The sequence below is a fragment of the Rhipicephalus microplus genome, chromosome 3 (genome assembly GCF_043290135.1).
Source record: "Rhipicephalus microplus isolate Deutch F79 chromosome 3, USDA_Rmic, whole genome shotgun sequence".
NCBI classification, from domain to species: Eukaryota; Metazoa; Arthropoda; class Arachnida; order Ixodida; family Ixodidae; genus Rhipicephalus; species Rhipicephalus microplus.
The window spans coordinates 64,661,934-64,679,245 of NC_134702.1; the positions used below are offsets into that span (position 1 = coordinate 64,661,934).

At 42.0% G+C, this 17,312-nt stretch overlaps 1 protein-coding gene across 8 annotated transcripts in view; it reads right to left on the reverse strand.

Moving 5' to 3' along the window:
• Window positions 1-4,880: 4,880 nt before the first annotated feature.
• The window catches only part of LOC119161260 (uncharacterized), a 63,960-nt gene continuing 51,528 nt past the window's right edge, over window positions 4,881-17,312 (reverse strand). The window contains exons 17-19 of one of the 8 annotated variants that reach the window (XM_075889667.1): window positions 14,855-14,968; window positions 9,867-9,932; window positions 4,881-5,221 (exon numbers count right to left, since the gene is read on the reverse strand). In XM_075889667.1, the coding sequence (XP_075745782.1) occupies window positions 5,095-5,221; window positions 9,867-9,932; window positions 14,855-14,968 (307 nt within the window). In that variant the 3' untranslated portion in view covers window positions 4,881-5,094. The other 7 variants (XM_075889668.1, XM_075889669.1, XR_012894269.1 and 4 more) reach the window with 7 other exon arrangements.

Sequence of the window (17,312 nt, forward strand, 5' to 3'; positions counted from 1 at the left end):
ACTTTAGGACTGGCACCACCCATGCTGTCTTTCAAACAAATGGGATCTCTCCCGTGCTCCAGACACGATTAAATATGTCCAAAAGGGCCCTTTTTCGCTCATATGGTAGATTTGTCAGCATTTGATTGCTGATCAAATCGGGACCCACGGCACAGCGTCTTCTTAATTTGCTAAGTGCCATATCCAGCTCTCGAAATGTGAATGGCGTATCCATCGTGTGAAAAAACTGGAGTGACAGAGGAATCGCCGCTCCTGCTGATCTACCAGATGTGTACACGTCTGCGAAATCCTCTGCAAGGGTTTGCAAATCTATTCCTTGTTTCAAAGCGAGTGCTTCGAACGGATGCATCGGTCGCAATAATGTTGTTTATGGACAGATGAGTCAAGTAATCTTTTAACCGAATATTTGAATATTGAAGGCGCAGTTGTTTCTCATTAGAGGGGAAAATATCATCAAATTTAATTTCAAGTTTTGAATTAGGTGTCTTCGTTATGCAAATCTGACATTGAGAGGCTCTAGCAACGCTTGGACGAACCTAATCTAAGGGGAGTGTAGTCTAGACCATTGTGTTCCAAAGAATGCGGTTGGTTCTTGAATAAAAACGTATGAAGTTTGTCGCAGAGGCGAATTGTATATTTTTAAGAACGTTTGAACTGTAAGTATTCTAAACCGAGTTAACAAAGGCGGAAGGCGCGCTTTCACATGCAAAACATTATTTGCCACGAATTTTGGGAGTCCAAGACACAAGCGCAAAGCTTCTCTTTCTAATAATATTAATTGTCTCATCTTGGAAGCCGCGCGGCCTGAAAATAATACACACCCGAATTCCATAATATGCTGCACATACATCTTGTAAATCATTATCAATGAACTCCTACGCAATCCTATTTTTCTGTTTCTCAATTTGCGTAACCACCCCAAGGCACGTGACGCTTTACAGCCAACCTCGTCTATATGGCTTTTCCAATTTAGCATCCTATTATATACGATGCTTAAGTATTTCAGAAAATCGACCTGGGGAATGAGCTCGGTACGATACATCAGGGAAATGTTGACACGATCCTTGAAAGAGAATGGCAGAAGCGCACTTTTTTTGACGTTCAATGACATATGGATATTGTCAAGCCATCCTTCTAGCATGTTCATGTAATTCTGTAATGCCTGATACAATGAGTGCAGATCACTGTTTGTTGCGAAGAAAGCAATATCATCTGCATATACGTAAATTTGGATATCCTGATGAGTTGGAATGGAACTTAGTAATATGTTGAATAGCACCGGGGATAATACTGAGCCCTGAGGTACACCTCGTGTCTGCTTATATTTTTTAGAAGAGCATCCATCCAAGAAGCAATAAAATTCTCTGTCTTTCACAAACTCTGTAATCCATGCTGTTATATATTTTGGAAAGCGATAGTCTTGAATCTGCTGGATTAGGATAGGATATTCCTCTTTGTCGTACGTTTTAGCTAAGTCTAGAGTGACTAGTGCACAGTATTTGCGGCGATGCCGAGCCAGCTGTATGCGACTTTCCAAATCCACATGTGCACACCAAATGGAGTATCCCGATCTAAAGCCAACTTTTCTGGGGTTTGGTATTGTATGTTCATTGATGTAGTTTATTATACGGGCATTTAAGACTCTCTCTACAAGCTTGACCAGGTTAGATGTCAATGAAATAGGCCTTATGTTATAAAGAGTAAACTCCATTCCCTGTTTCTTAAGTATCGGAATTATTTTGGAAAGCTTACAATCGGCCGGAATCCACGAATTTTTCAGTGGATAATTAACTATATTACGGATTTCATGTGGTGATATTTCGTATAGCACTTTAATCATTGTAGAGGTCACCCCATCAGGTCCGGGAGCAGCGGGCGGTAAGCTCTTCACTACATCCGCCAGTTCACCTAAAGATACCTCCTGGAAATCACAATCCACCCTTATTTCACCATGGACTTTGGCATAATTGTCGTAAACCTGGTTTGCAAGCCTTTAGCAATATTTTCCAAGAATTCAGAGAGTTCGCGAGGAGACATAATGGTGGATCGACTGCTTTCTGTCTGTGGAATCATTTTTCTCGCACGTAAAAACCTGAAAAGCATTTTCTTATTTTTAGACTTAGACAGATAATTAAATTTATTCATATCATATCCTTCTCTTGCTTTGCGCACTAGATGCTTAAAATCGGCGGCCATGAATTTATAATCACTCCAATTTTTGGGGCATTGGTTAATTATGAGCTTTTTCCAAGCTGCTTTTCGCTTTCTATACCCCCTGACACATTCTAGATTCCACCACGGGCTAAAACATCCCGCTGTGTTTGAGTTTACAGTAAAAGTTGAATTTTTTAGTGATCGTTTCAACACCGCACATAGACTCATAGCCCTAAGGTCTTCCTGCATTTCCTCGCGAAAAGTTAATGTAGATTTTAAGTCTTTTTGTAATTTAGCATAATTTACGAATGAGCCAACTTTCCCTGCCAAACTAAACCTCGGGAACTTAATTTCAAACGTAATGGGAAGGTGGTCGCTGTTTGTAGCCCAATCTAATATATTCCACGAGGATATGCTTAAAGTGGAGCTGGAAAATGTTAAATCAATAGTCGATTTAGAGTTACCTCTTATAAATGTAGCAACCTGTGAGTTCAAGCAGGAAAAGTTATTATCAAGCGTCCATTCCCGCAAACGTCTTTCACATACATCAGATTTGAAGCCCCAAGACACATGGTGTGAATTGAAATCACCACACAGTATTATTTCTTTTCTGCATGAAGCTACCATAATATCGAGGAATCTCGTGTCTTGAACTCCTGCAGGAAAGTATACATTTGCAAAAGAGAAAGGCGAGCAGTCTGGTAGTGTTATGTCTAACACCAGAATTTCGTAATTCGTATCCATACACTGATACGATATCTTGGCTCTGTGACTAAATTTAGTTGATAACAAGAAAGCCAGACCGCCACCTCTACTCGGCCGATCTAGCCGTATTAATCGATAATTTTTCATGTAAAATTTTTTACCGTTACCAAGCCAGGTTTCCTGAATGGCAGTTATGTCGGGAGAAATTTGCGAATATATTGTAAATCTGTAGTTGCCGACCAAATAGACCGGCAGTTCCACTGCAGAAATTTTAGGGAACCTATTTTGATGCTATACCGGCAGAAGAAACTGCCTGATCCAGAATATCTTTTTTCAAGAAATCATTTTTTGAAAGGTTCACAAAGAAGTCTTTCTTTGACAAGTATTTCTTGGATTTTGGGTTTTGAGAAGACTTTTTAGAAGGGGGAGATCTGTTACGTTTCAAAGTTCTTAGAGATTCTGTGTCCATATCTGTAAAGTCTCCTGAATCATCTGTCACAGGTTCTGACTCAGCCTGAACTCTATTTTTTGAAGGTCCTGCTTTCGGAGAGATAGATCTATGATTGACTGTCTGATTTTCCTCCTCTGTATCCCTTGAAATCAACAGAGCGTCCGAATCCCGATTTTGCACAGGAACTGTACCAATGATTTGTGTCAGCTGTTGTGTTAACATATCAGCCAAGGCTTCAAAAAGAGTAACTGCCAGACGCTACATTGCCTTTTCAGTGGACTTTTCAATAGCCTCAGTTATTGACATTGCGAGCTATGCATCCATTGCCGCTGTGTGCCGGGATGTTACGCCTGCGTAACCTTTCGATCTTTCATGCGGGGTGTTCAAAACATATGAACGCCTTCGCCATCGCTTACTGGCGCGGCATGTACAATTTTGTACGCAAATTTGTACAGTGCTGTCCTGACTGCCAGCGACGCAAATCAACACCGCTACGTGCTACTGGCGAATTGCAGCCACTTCCGTGCCCTGCCAAGCCATTTGATCGCGTTGGCGTTGACCTCTACGGCCCCCTTCTATTGACACCAGGTGGAAATCGGTGGATTATAGTGACAGTCGACCATCTAACACGCTACGCCGAAACAGCCGGTTTACCGAGCGCTACCGCTCAGGATGTCGCCTCTTTCATTTACGTCGCTTTATCCTTCGACATGGCGCACCTCGAGAGCTCCTTAGTGACAGAGGCTGCGCCTTCCTCTCCGAGGTCGTCGAAGCTCTGCTTTCGGAATGCCACGTCATTCATCGGAAAACGACAGCATACTACCCACAGACTAATGGGCTAACGGAACGGTTTAACCGCACGCTGGGTGATATGCTCTCAATGTACGTGGCATCTAATCATAGCAACTGGGACCGTGTTCTCCCATACGTCACATTCGCATATAATACTGCAATACAAACAACCACGGGATTTTCACCTTTCTTTCTTCTTTATGGACGTGACCCTTCCCATACAATTGATACTCTACTTCCCTACCATCCCGATGCTTCCGAATGTCCACATATCTCCGATGCTGCTTGACGAGCCGAAGAGTGCCGCCAGCTCGCCCGTGCGTTCAGCTCGGACAAGCAGCAACGCCGGAAAGAAAACCGTTGCACCTCTCTTCAGGATCCCAGCTATGCCCCAGGGTCTCTCGTGTGGCTTTCCATCCCATACCAAACTCCGGGACTCTCATCAAAACTTGTCCCCCGGTACGAGGGGCCTTACACCGTTTCAGAGAAAACCTCTCCGGTTAATTACCTAATTGAGCCAGTTACCCGATCGGATGACATGCGCCGGCGTGCACGTGACATCGTCCATGTTTCCAGCCTAAAACCGTATAAGCCACTCCCTGAAACACTTTAGGTTGCCAGGATGGCTCTTTTTTCAGCGGGGGCGATTGTGAAGAAGAATATGTGCCTGCAGCAAGCAGGATCGCCAACGTCCGGCTCTCTTTGACGGCTTATAAACCTCTTCACAGGCCCTATAAAAAAAGCAGGTCTTTAAAAAAAAAAAACATTGAAGCACTACGTTGCTTAGTAATTTATTCAGATGGTCATGAGCCTGGCATTTTCACCAAAAAGAATGTTCACTGGAATGTGGAGTTTCCGTCGAAGTTTCTGTCTATGTATGATGTATTTGGGGCAGTCAAGCAACAGATGATGCAGATCCTGGTCATCGTGGCCACACAAACATGTTGACAATGGCACACAATGAAATTACTCTGGATAAGCAGTTCCATGATCTATGTAGATATGAATGTGTGAACAAAAAACAAACTTTTTATTATCAAAAACATGAACAGCTCATTCAGTGGCTTCCGAAGTCTCAGACTTGCAGATTCCAGGCTTGAGCATTTCAAAATTAACAACCTGTAAAAAATGAAATCTGGGAATGTAAAATGAAGCCATTACAAATGCTTAAGACGCATTCTCTATGTCACTACTATATTTCCTGAACAAAGCTGTTTCACAATTAGTAGGCTACAAAAGACTCTTTCCTTAGATGCCTACTGAAACAGCCTATAAAAAAGCAGAACAAAATTCAGGTTTCTTTGTATTATTAATTTGGGCCACAAATGAATGATAATGGCCGTTGAATGTTCTAAATTCTTAGAAAGATGAAGAACAGGTCCATTTGCTGGCTGTATTTTAGCACAGCATTTGAAAATGCACTCTCCCACTGCTTTAACCGGGTCCAGAAGCAAGCACAGTGTATACAGAATTCCACTGTTAGAGAACATCGAAAGCCACTTGGTCCCACCACCGACCAGCTGTAGCAATAAGTTGTGACACAAGTGCACCATAAATGGTGCACTTGCCATGTCCACTACTGTCCGCTCACTTGATAAAAAAGCACCGCACATGGTGCACACTGTGCCTGCGCAAAACTATTCGCAGCCGCCAGCAGGTGGTGGTGCCGAGCAGCTGCCACCCACTCCGATGTTCTCTTTAATAGTGCACCGCTGTATACATCCCTTATCACGATTCTAAGACCCCTCCTTGTGTGCTATAAGCATTTGAACAAGCAGAAAGCACAATTCACATGATTTCATGGCATGAAAATGAACCATGTTAGCCAAGACATTAGAAAATAAAGACATCCTTCAACAGCTATCTATATTCCACCTCTTAGCACCAAAGCAAGCATTCAAACGTGCACTGTAATCTTATTCTTTCACTACCTAGGCATCAAAATTGGGCCAAAGAAACCAAAAGAAATCTTACCACTATTTATTACTGCAATAGCAATTATATGGGCAGTCTCGGCTGGTTTTTTGCCGCCGCCGCCATCATTCACATGTGTGTGTGTGTATACACAAAATGGAGGATGCGCTCATTCTCCAAAGTGAACATCGCCGTTCTGGCCGAGGTCGACTGCGCAAGCTTATCTCCTGAGCGAACAAAAGGCTTATGGTTGCCGCGCTATCGCGGCAATGATCAACGCGTCTTGTGCCCCCACAGCAGGTGGGAGCTTCTACAGGCTGCGCTCTTAACATGAAAAAAATGGTGCGAAGAGTGTACCTGAAGCGGCAGTGTTCTTTTACACCAGCGTTTTGTAGGGTTACGCGAGATCGCCTCACTTCATATAACATTGCAATTCGTCACTATCACATTCATTGCTTCAACTTTTCAGTGAAACTGATTTTGTGCAATCATCCCTGCCAAAGTCACGAACTGCACTTGACAACATGCACACGAGTATACACAGCGACCAAGAAAGCTTCTTGAGACACAGGTATCCAGCGGCTATGCATAATTTGCAGGGTCTGTATCATTTCTCATGAGTTATTTGCGTCCATCTGTACCTGTGATTACATTTCGTATGTCATTTGCGCATGAGAAACGCGGGGCACGTTTAGATCTGCTTGCCACTCTTCGTGTGACGTTCCGATTTGTTGATATTGTCTTCATTGCTTCGCCTTTTTTTTTTTCACCCGCCAAATGCACAGCACCAAGAGACCTCTAAGCTTGGCTTGGCTTTATGCCTCATAAATACTTCTTTTTGGTGAGTTGGTTCATTGCACTGCGAAGGAGTAATAGCGTACACACCCACCCACAAAAAAGACGTGTGTCCATATCAGTATATCTGTGAGTGTACGTTCATGCTGTTCATGGATGTCAGCAGGAGGAATGCAAAAGGGGCACTTGCCCCCCTCAAGCTTCACCAGCACTTGCCATCACCAAAGCTACACCAGTGCTCTCCCCCACGCACGATGAAACACTGGTTTGCAGCCCCCAAGAGAAAATCCTGTTGACAACCATAGTATTGTTACTCCTTTGCTGCTTCGTAGAAAGCCCCATAAAAGCTTTTTGCATTCCTTGGCTTACAAAATTTCACTAAAAAACTTGAAGCCGGCAGTTGATAACACCAAGTACTCTGGCTCCAGAACTGGAATGAAGCTGAGTTAAACATTTTGAAGAGATGAAGCTTCAAGAAAATCCTTGAAGCTTTAACTCTTGAAAATGAAATGACATCAAGCAGGCATCAGCAACGTCCTATAATTTGCAGCTACAAGCATGTGGAAGATCGTCCATTCAAGTTTCCAACAAACAAGTTAATGCCCTTTGTACTGCCTGAACTGTCAAAATGTGTACCTAATTTCCCATAGACTTCCAAAAATATGGACTTATAACAATTGACTTATCATCAATGTTGGTACAAATTACAGTGACAACCATAAACTTGCTACTAATAGAGAAAGGATTAGGTACTGCCAAGCTATTCTCCTTTTCTGTACTCTTTCAATAATTCCAGACGCTTCAGGTGTGTGGTGGCACGTGGCATCTTCCCAGCATCTGGCTTCAAGTCGACGTCAGACCCTCTGCTTTCTGTGAATGCTGTTAAGACACGTGAGCATGTATTGGCAGTAAAAGCAAAAATTCAAAAAGCAGAAAGTGCACAAATTGATCTGCTTTACTGATGAATGAGCAAATAGCTGCACACATAAAAGATGGCAGCTACTTAGAAAAAGTGGCAGGGGCACATAGAGGTGGCTTTTAGAAATTCTATTTGATGATTAGCCTAATATGGATATTCTGTGTATGTCTAAATGCCCATAGACAATCAAAAGAAGTCTCAACACGACAAACCTGCAACATGAAGCTGAAGATGTAGCAACAAAAAGTATGCCCACGCACACTGCTCTTAAATATGAAAGGCCACAAGCCAGTACCTAGCCTTCCTTTACTGCAATAGCAGGCTTGATGGTTTTCAGCTGGCAATTAAAATATGCAAAAATAATCTACAACTGAATAAACACAAAATACCAATACGCTTCTACCCTGCCCAAACCTTTGGCACTTCTAGCAGTAAAAATATGAATGGTTAGCGGTGCCCAGTCTCGTGATCGTTGATTGATTGGTGTACGTGGTCTATCTTTTTGTTAGTTTTGAAATATTGTTTGTTTCTTTATAATAAAACATATTACTCTATAAAAATGTTTATATGCTTGCACTAGTAGTATGCATTAAAGTGGTGCTGCCTCCACTTGATGTAATGATACCACGCTCGTCAGCACGTCCACGACACAGGTGCAGGCAAACTTAGGCGTAGGTACACACAACACTGTACAAATACAGGATAGGTGTATAAAGCCACATAGTCTCATTGTAAAAGCTTGATGTTTTCAAGAAAGGTTGAATAGCTTTAAAAAAAGAAAAGGTGTTTAAGCACAGTTAACTTTCGCAAAAGCAGAACAACAGCTTTCACAAATCACGAGAAGAGATAGCGTCATCACTATCAATTCTTAGCATTCTTAGAGGAAGTGCTCATACATGTTTCGATCTTTTCAGATCGAAAAATACTGTTAATAAAATAGCTATGTGTTTTTAGGATTAACCACTGCAGGCACCAATACTAGGAATCGTGAGGTTTCTGTTGTGCTATAAAAAAACTGGGTTCAGAAAAATTGGTTGTCAGGCCGTTTAAAACATTTTAACGCAAGAACGTAAAAAAGTTTGTTTTGCAGGAATTCCGGTGCTGGCGTCATTGCTTGTGAGCGAAAAATCATCTTGTGCATGACTAAAAAATAAGAAAAAACAAATACTAAAACTTTGGTTCCAAATGAGGATTGAGCAAGGAAATGCAAGAAAATGCAGAAAATGTTTGCAAGGAAATGCAGAGAAAAGAACTTCCTAGAAGTAACTGAAAGTAACTTTGATGCTTTACAAGACTCAGGCATGGTTCACAATACAACATATATTATCACAGTAATAATGCATGGTACAAGTGTACATTGCCATCCGGCGTGAGAACATGTGATTATCATAATGACTTCTTTGTATAAAGCCGGCCATCTACTACAAGAGGCACACAGGTTACTGTGCCTATTCCCTTAAGGCCAAGTTATGCTGGGGGCACAGCAAGTTCTAGAAAGTTATACACGAATAATCACTCGTGGTTTAAAGTATGCTACTCATTATACAAAATGTAGCCATTTGCAAAAAAGCCACTTTTAACTTAATTGATTACATTGTAGCAACACACAATTTAATCATCAGGAGAAACATCATACAATAAAAAGTATGCATTCAGTGGTTGAAGTATGCACTAGGAACAGGATATCCCTATCGCGTTAAACTCGAAGGTGAAGCTTAAGTGTCTTCCAATGTTTGTCCACGTTTTCATAACAATTTTCTTATCTCTTTTTGTGCCATTCAATATTACTGTCCACACTAACTCTTCAGCTCTCACCTTTGGACGAATGGTTACCAAAACTGTCAAACACTGTGACAGGTGCCCAAGCATATATGAATGAATAAATGCATTTTTATCTAAAAGAAAAAAAAAAAACTGGCATGTTTATATTAGAGAGTTATATGTTCAGGTTAGATTGTGGCGAATTCGTTCGCAAGTGCACGAATTGAAGATCCCCATCTGCTGGTCTCACACTAAACTGCCCTCAATGAGCTAGATCCACATGTGTTTCTTAGCCTAAATGGAGTTCCCAGGATTCGCAAATATTATATACTTCATAAAAAGTGACATTGAATACTAAATTAGGCATACACACACCTGCTTTGCATGGGAATCTGCAATGTTTTGTAGCAGCTCACTTGTACGACCACAGCCGATAAGGTCCTGTAAGAGTGCAGAGATTTAATGAGCAAGTAATTAAAAAAACAAAGAATTATAACGAATGCTCACACACATGTTAGTATAAGCAGAGTCATTCAATACTTTTAATGGTCATGAAGCTTCGGCGAAAGTTTGATATAGAAACAGGAGCAATCGCTAGGGGCGTCCACGGCGCGGCACCGGAGCGGCCATGGCGCTGCAATTGTACAGGACGCACCGGAGCTCTGAAACGTTTATTAAATGTAGCCGTAAAGATTGTATAAGTCTTCAGAGTGATGTTACCTTCAAGAAAATTCGGGAAAGCTCTAATACAGTAAAATTTAGCGTAGAATGAAGCCTTGAAGCTAGAAATTCGACAGCATGCCGATTCCACTGTAAGATATGCTACCGCTATAAATGCATGCTTATTTTTTTTCTTTCCTTAAGCATCTAGTGAACATTTGTGCATAATCCAGAGTTCTTCCACGATTCTGGTGGTTAACGCGTCGCAGAAGTGCAGTGGCTGCAACTTTTGACCGCATATCCAACTTTCCAGGCTATATATACATTCGGTGTTTCTATATACGAAGATATATTATCTTCTTGTTCTCTTAAAATTGCCTCGCACTTATTAAACCTATGGCCACTTTGAATAAATCAGTGCTTTTAATTTAGCAAGAGATGAGGATCAGGCAATACTTCATATGACGTTTGCCTCGTTTTCGTGTTTCTGTTTTGTGTTAATTTATCACCATGGTGCTGTAGCACGTTCTAAGTTCGGTTGGCCATGCAATGTAGTTTCTCGGTCCTTTGCTTTGCTGTGTAGCTTACTCATGCTGTGTTTTCTCTGTCCTTTTTTATTGTTTGTACAGTAAAGGCGAACGCCTAACATGCCTCCTGAAACGTGAAAATTGACTGACTGCGTCCCGCACCGGAGGCGTCAACATGTGACACAAAAAAGTTATCTTCTCGTGGTCATGATGCATTGATATCGAAAATTAACTTTTCACGCTTTTACCGCTTGCGCAAGTTTTGTACAGTATTTTGGTGCAACTTCTCTTGCCCCGTCACTCGAGCAAACTTCAATTGGTAGCGATGAAGTCACTGTTGCATGCAAGAGATGTGTGCTTCGATTTTTTCAAGCTGTGTAGGATATCACCTCAACACTTTTGGTCACCTCAGCGCCTGTATAAACGAAAACTGAGAGCATTTCACCCATCGGGCTCCCGTATTACCAACTGGCATGAAAGAAGGAAGAGGTGGCCGGTATGCTCACCTTCATTACATGCATCATTATCCATTGCAGCTTTGTCAAGAGGGCTCATGCACAATCAAATGCAGCCTCAACAGTATCCAGCTCGCTGACAGTTCTCATCGACATTTGTAGGTGGGCAAGCTCTGCATCTTTTTGCACTATACAAATACACCATGAGGCTGTGAAAAATCCTCAGCACAGCGTCGGCAAAAGTTTCGGAATGTTGCATGGTAACTTCGCAACACCTCTGATTAGCCACTTGTCTACGTGAACGATGTCACTCTCATCAAAGTGCTTTTCACACACGTGCACATTTGGGGAAACAAATGTGAAACCACCAGTTTCTTGTCACAGTGTTGCGCTCTTACACTTTTCTCGCCGATCACTGTAGGCAGTGAGAACTCGGAGACTTTTTCTTCATTTTTTTTTTGTAACCGGGTCAACAACCAGGTGCCCAGCAAGTATACGGTTTCCTTCCCCATCTTCAGGCACAGCACACTAGGCTCAATAGTAATCATACGGTGAAAAACTACGCGATGGCACGCCAAAATATTATGCATTGACCCCATAGCGGCATCAGCAGCCAGCTTCCCTCTGGTCTTCCCAATGCCCCCGCGGTGATGCAACGCCACCCCGCGACCTCTGCTCGCAGCACACAAAGCTCTCTCATAGAGTTACAGTGAAGCTTCACGACCAGTAAATGTGTTGAAGGACTTTGGTACAAGTAGTACAAGCTCATGCAAATAAACAGCAGTAACCGACCAACAACAACAAAAAAAATAACAAGCCAGATGCCTGATACAGTGCATGCACTGTGCTAATCACTTCCATGCATCTACATCAAAGAGCAAAAAACATTTAGGAGGCGGAACTCATGTTAGTACGGTGCACATGAGTGAAAAGGTAATGTCACAAAAATAGCATGCGCTGAAGAAGGTGCGTCAACTGGCGACGTGGAGCGACAGCCACAGAATGGCAAAACATAAACCAACCACGAGAATGGCCAGCAAAGCATGTCCACACATTCTCTTTGACAGCATTTTTGATAAGACGACAAGGGCATTCGTTTCAGTGGCAACGTTAAAATTTATTTTCTATGCACTAAGATAAGTATAGGCATCAGACCAAAAAATACATGCGGCCAAATGCGACTTCTGTTCACACTAAGGGTCTTCAGCTGAAGGGAGCAACACACATACGGTTCTTTTGACAACTGAAACGATAACGATTTACTTGACAGTTGCCAGTTGCCGCTAGCATGACATAGCACCTAATGCCCTTTGATCTAAGATAGCAGCGACAATCTCTTCCTTGCACACATTCCTCTCAATTCTCCTCAGATTGGGCTGCACACAGCTGGGCTGAAGGGACGATGTGTGTGCTCCTATTTGAGCATGCAGCACGTCTCCCTTCTAGTTTGGCCGTAGTAGTGGCAGCAAGACAAACAGCTGAGGCATTCACAGAAACCGAAAAAAAAAAAGCATCATGAAAGAAGTTTCACGACATTTTCTCGACATCGGGGTCACCTGGTGGGGTGCTTTCGCATGCCACGGCCAATCAACGTCGTGCAGGCAGGGGTGCAGAAAAAGAGAGGAGGTCGATGGCAAGCAAGAGTGAGGATATCACGACACAGATCAAAGCATTTCACTGCTTTCCTACACCAAGGTACTTAAGCCGCACTGTGGGAGCGTGACATTAATTGATTGCTGCAGATAGTATAGTTTCAACTCTTAAATAATCTTTGCTCTGTGGCCAAGATACCTCACATAGAGTGACGCTTGAATGCTCAGCACCTCACATTATTGGCATGCACAGCAACACCATGTAAACTCCACTGCCATGATTAGCTATGACTGTCACTATTGTATGCATAGCATGCACTCATCAGGACATTTCATGAGAAGGTTGCCACGCTTAAGTTGCTGTGAAAATGTGGAGCACACTGGGCCATCTTATAGCATGCTAATATCAATAAAACGACTTTTATTACTATTGACGGTTTGACATTCACAAATGTTGAAAGCATCGAAAGTGTGAATGATAGTCTTATGTCTCACTGACAATTCAACATGCTGCCCTTGAGTGAAAATTTTGATCGAAGAGATGCAGGAGGTGGAGAAGGATGATAAGGCACACTTGCCAAGTGGTATGCACAGCACAAAAAATAGATCCAAATAAACTGTATGCATTAAAAAGTACAAGATAATGTAGTCAGAACATACAAATTTACTTTAGTTAAAAAACATGTTACATAAAAATCGCATCTACTTAAAGGATGTGCAAATCACACGTCACAAACATTCAGACCACAGATGTTTTTGCAGCGGCCCATGCCGCACATGACCTTCTTCGTCCCATAATTTTTTACAATTTTGAGACAATTTTTCTGGCATTGTGAAATGGCACTCGCATCATTTGCTCCCCTACTGAGAGAAAGAACACTTTATTGAGTATGCCAATCTGACGCGACTGATCTCAACCGTTTTTTTCCCTCACGAGGCACCTCACGCGGTCGAACAAAAACTCTATATTAAAGAATTCGCATCAAGATTTTAGCCATTCTGCAAATCATTATCGATAACTTGTTGTTCAAGTCATCTGATGCAAATTCCTCCTGAGAAATAACTAGGCTTGTGCAAATATTTGAATTCTTTGAATATTTGAATGAATACGAAGTATTTAAACTTGCTTTGCAAATTAAATTATTGAAAATTTCGAAGTATTCTAGATAAACAAATGAGTATATCAATCAGCATGTAATCCCCTGTAAAGGTGGTGACACTACCGTAAAGAGATGCTAAGCCAAGCAAACTTTTTAAAATTTATATTACTTTGCAGGTAACCCTTGTTATGGTTGTTTCACTGCAGCAAAGGAGTACTAAGACGTGAAAACACCGATCCAAAAGAAATCCGCACTGCCGCGAAGCCCCACTAGAAGGTTAAATCCGCATTTAAGTAGTGTGCACAATCAACCATGTTGTTAAATCAACACCATACCCTCACATTGATTCATAACTTTTAAAGCTTAAAAGCTTGCTATGCTGGCTTATATCATAAGCCGGTGTTATGCTGGCTTTAATATGTATTACAAGTTATCGCTTAAAATCTACCAGAGAAGGCAAATCTTGCTACAATTCAAAGGCCTTTTTTCAAGTAAAAAAAAAAATACTGTGCAGGTAGTTAGGTCATGAACAAATATGCCCGTTTTTTTTATAACATATGATACATACTATTCGAATTCGATTAGAAATTATTTTAACCAAATCCCTATTCGTTTCAATTTCGCTTTCAACCTGAAATTCACTACTCGCACAAGCCTAGAAATTACCAGTATATGAGTAGCTGATTATCTGTTCCATAACCTCCCTTCCCCTGCTGCTCTAACCTTCTTTGCTGTCCTGGCCCTTCTTGAGAGATTAATTTCAGTGACTACGGCCCACTGAATGAGGCGAGTTTGAGACCCCCGATAAAATGAAGGTTAACAGTTGTGTCTAACCCCACTGAATGAGGCGAGTTTGAGACCCCCGATAAAATGAAGGTTAACAGTTGTGTCTAACCCCACAGACCACAGCGAATAGAGTCCATCTTATTCCATTGCCCAGCCACTGCAACAGGATCATTTTGTAGCACGTAATGCGTGAATACCAGTTCAGAATGCCAAACGTACTGTAGAATCATCAAATACACTCACCTTAGCAAAGGTACTACAAATAGCAAAAAGCTTCTTGCCGCAAGCCTTGTAAAGGGGGCTGCTTTGAGACACACCATTCTTTTCCAGAGGATTCGCCACAGCGACACGCAATTTCTGAGAAATAAAAAGTAAAAAAGTCCATATAAATTCCTTGTATGTTTGTAGCGATCTTCACAAACAGCACAATAACTCACCATCCGGAGTTTCTCAGATGCTGCACGATTTGCATCAACTCTCTCTTTCCTGTGATGAGAATGCATATAATCACTTCACTCTTGCATTTTATGAATGCAAGAGGACTTCCTCATTGCATGCAAACACTATAAGAAACTCCAGCCACTTGAGCCACACAAGCCAAATAGTGAATGAAGAAGAACACTAATCTGCCTCAGGGATTATCTAGTGGTACTGATTATAGACCAACAGTAGCAAGGAGGCTGATCGAGCAAGTTGGTACATTGTAACTAACAGCATAAAGGTTAAAGCAGCCCTCTAACACTGTTTGAGCATGGTCAGACAACACTGGTAGTCGAGGCTCTCGAGCCAAACATTATAGCACAGCCCGTGGCCTTGAATTGACCATTAATTCTCAAAGCTAAAAATCCATCCCCCTTCTTTCTAAATATGGGATATACTCAAATGACCACGCCATATACCCGAATTCACGACAATTGGCTGATTTGAGCACCATGGGGTGCACAGTTACTTCACCCACCGCAGAAGGCCGCCATGTGCCTGCACGTGCGCTCGCACTGAAATCAAACCAATTAAAGAGAGAAGAAAAATAAGGTGTTCAAGGTCATGACGCAAGCATAAAGAAGAGCCATCCTTCCTTGCTTAGCTTCCAGCACTTTCATCGGGATGAGAAAAGAGAGAAAGCTAGATCTCTGCAACTCCATTCATAGTTGACGGATTCTTAACATTTTTCCAGCAGTAAATTCGTGAGGCAATAAACTTCTCTAGTGAAGCCACTGGATGGTTACTTGGAAAAGTGTTGCAGGGCCCTTTCAAATGTGGATACTTAACCATCACGCTAGTGCAGCCTCAATTGAACTGTAATTGAAAGCACCTTGCTTACACCTGTATTTACCCTTCGCATTGTACACTTACGATGAAAGTAGCAGATGCAAAAATTGCCACTTACAAGGAAGGCTGTCATTTTCCTTAAATGGGCCCTGCAACACTTTTTGAGCATGGTCAGAAAACGCTGCCGATCAGTAGTAGAGGCTCTCGAGAACACGCGAGCCAAAGGTTATAGCATAGCACGCGGCCTGGAATTTACAATAAATTATGAAAGTCAGCTAAAAATTTCTTTCTCTTCCCTCGACAAATGACGAAAAGCGCTCAAAAATCACACATAGATTACCCATCTTATCAGCCATTGGCTGATTTGAACATGGTGTGCTCAGTTGTTACAGAGATGGCCGCGAGAGGCCATCACTTGTTCACACGTGCGCGTGCGATCGCACTGAAAAAGCCGGGTATTCAAAGAAAAAAAAAGTGTTCAAGGTCACTAGGCGGGTGTGACGTTTTTTGTTTGCCCCTCCCATTCCTCTCTGCTTAGCTTCCAGCGCTTTCGTTGGGACAAGAGAAGATAATGCGATTGCAGCGTGTGACAAATCTTTGTAACTCGGCTTGTACTGGACGGATTCTTAAAATTTTTGCGGCATTGAATTTGTGAGTCAATACGCTTTCCCATTGAATTAATTCCATGGTTACGCAAAAAAGTATTTGAGGGTCCCTTTAATATAGAATCCTTTATATGGCATATCGCCACAAGCTTCATCCACTAACACATGCCCATTTTCGTCCACTCTGTCTGGACATGCACATTCACTTGCAGAGAACAAGGAAATGTGAAGAGGGGAGATCATATGCCAAAGAGGCTGTAGAGAAAGCAGTCTGCTTAACTGAGCTAATATTAAAAAAATAAAGGGGGGGGCATTCAAACATACTTTTTTTTTTCTCACCACCTGTCAGGAAATAACTAGTTCTGATAACTTATTTGAAGAAAATATATTTTTTTTTTTTCACTTAAACCTCGAGGCTTGACCCTAAGACCTTATCATCCTTATCATCACCCCCGTCACCACCACCTTATGTCCACCACAGGCATCCTTCATCAATATCTAATTATCTTCAGCTTACGCCAGCAATATACACCAGCTTGACCCATTCTGCAACTTCACTGCAGAAGTCATTGATTCTGCTCCATGTCGAGTGGAATGGGCTACCCATGTCTGTTTACTGATGAACAGTGCTGTCTTTCCGTCTCTTGACATTACACCTATCATTTCTCACTAGTCCTTTCAATGCACAGTCATCTTGCTTCCTCTCAGGCCTATCTGTTAACGAGAGTGGCACCGTATATGGACTTGAATCTTAATGGCATTTTGCTGCAAAGTAGTCTATCTGTGAATATAAGCTGCAAACCAAGAATTTAAGGAGACGAAACCAC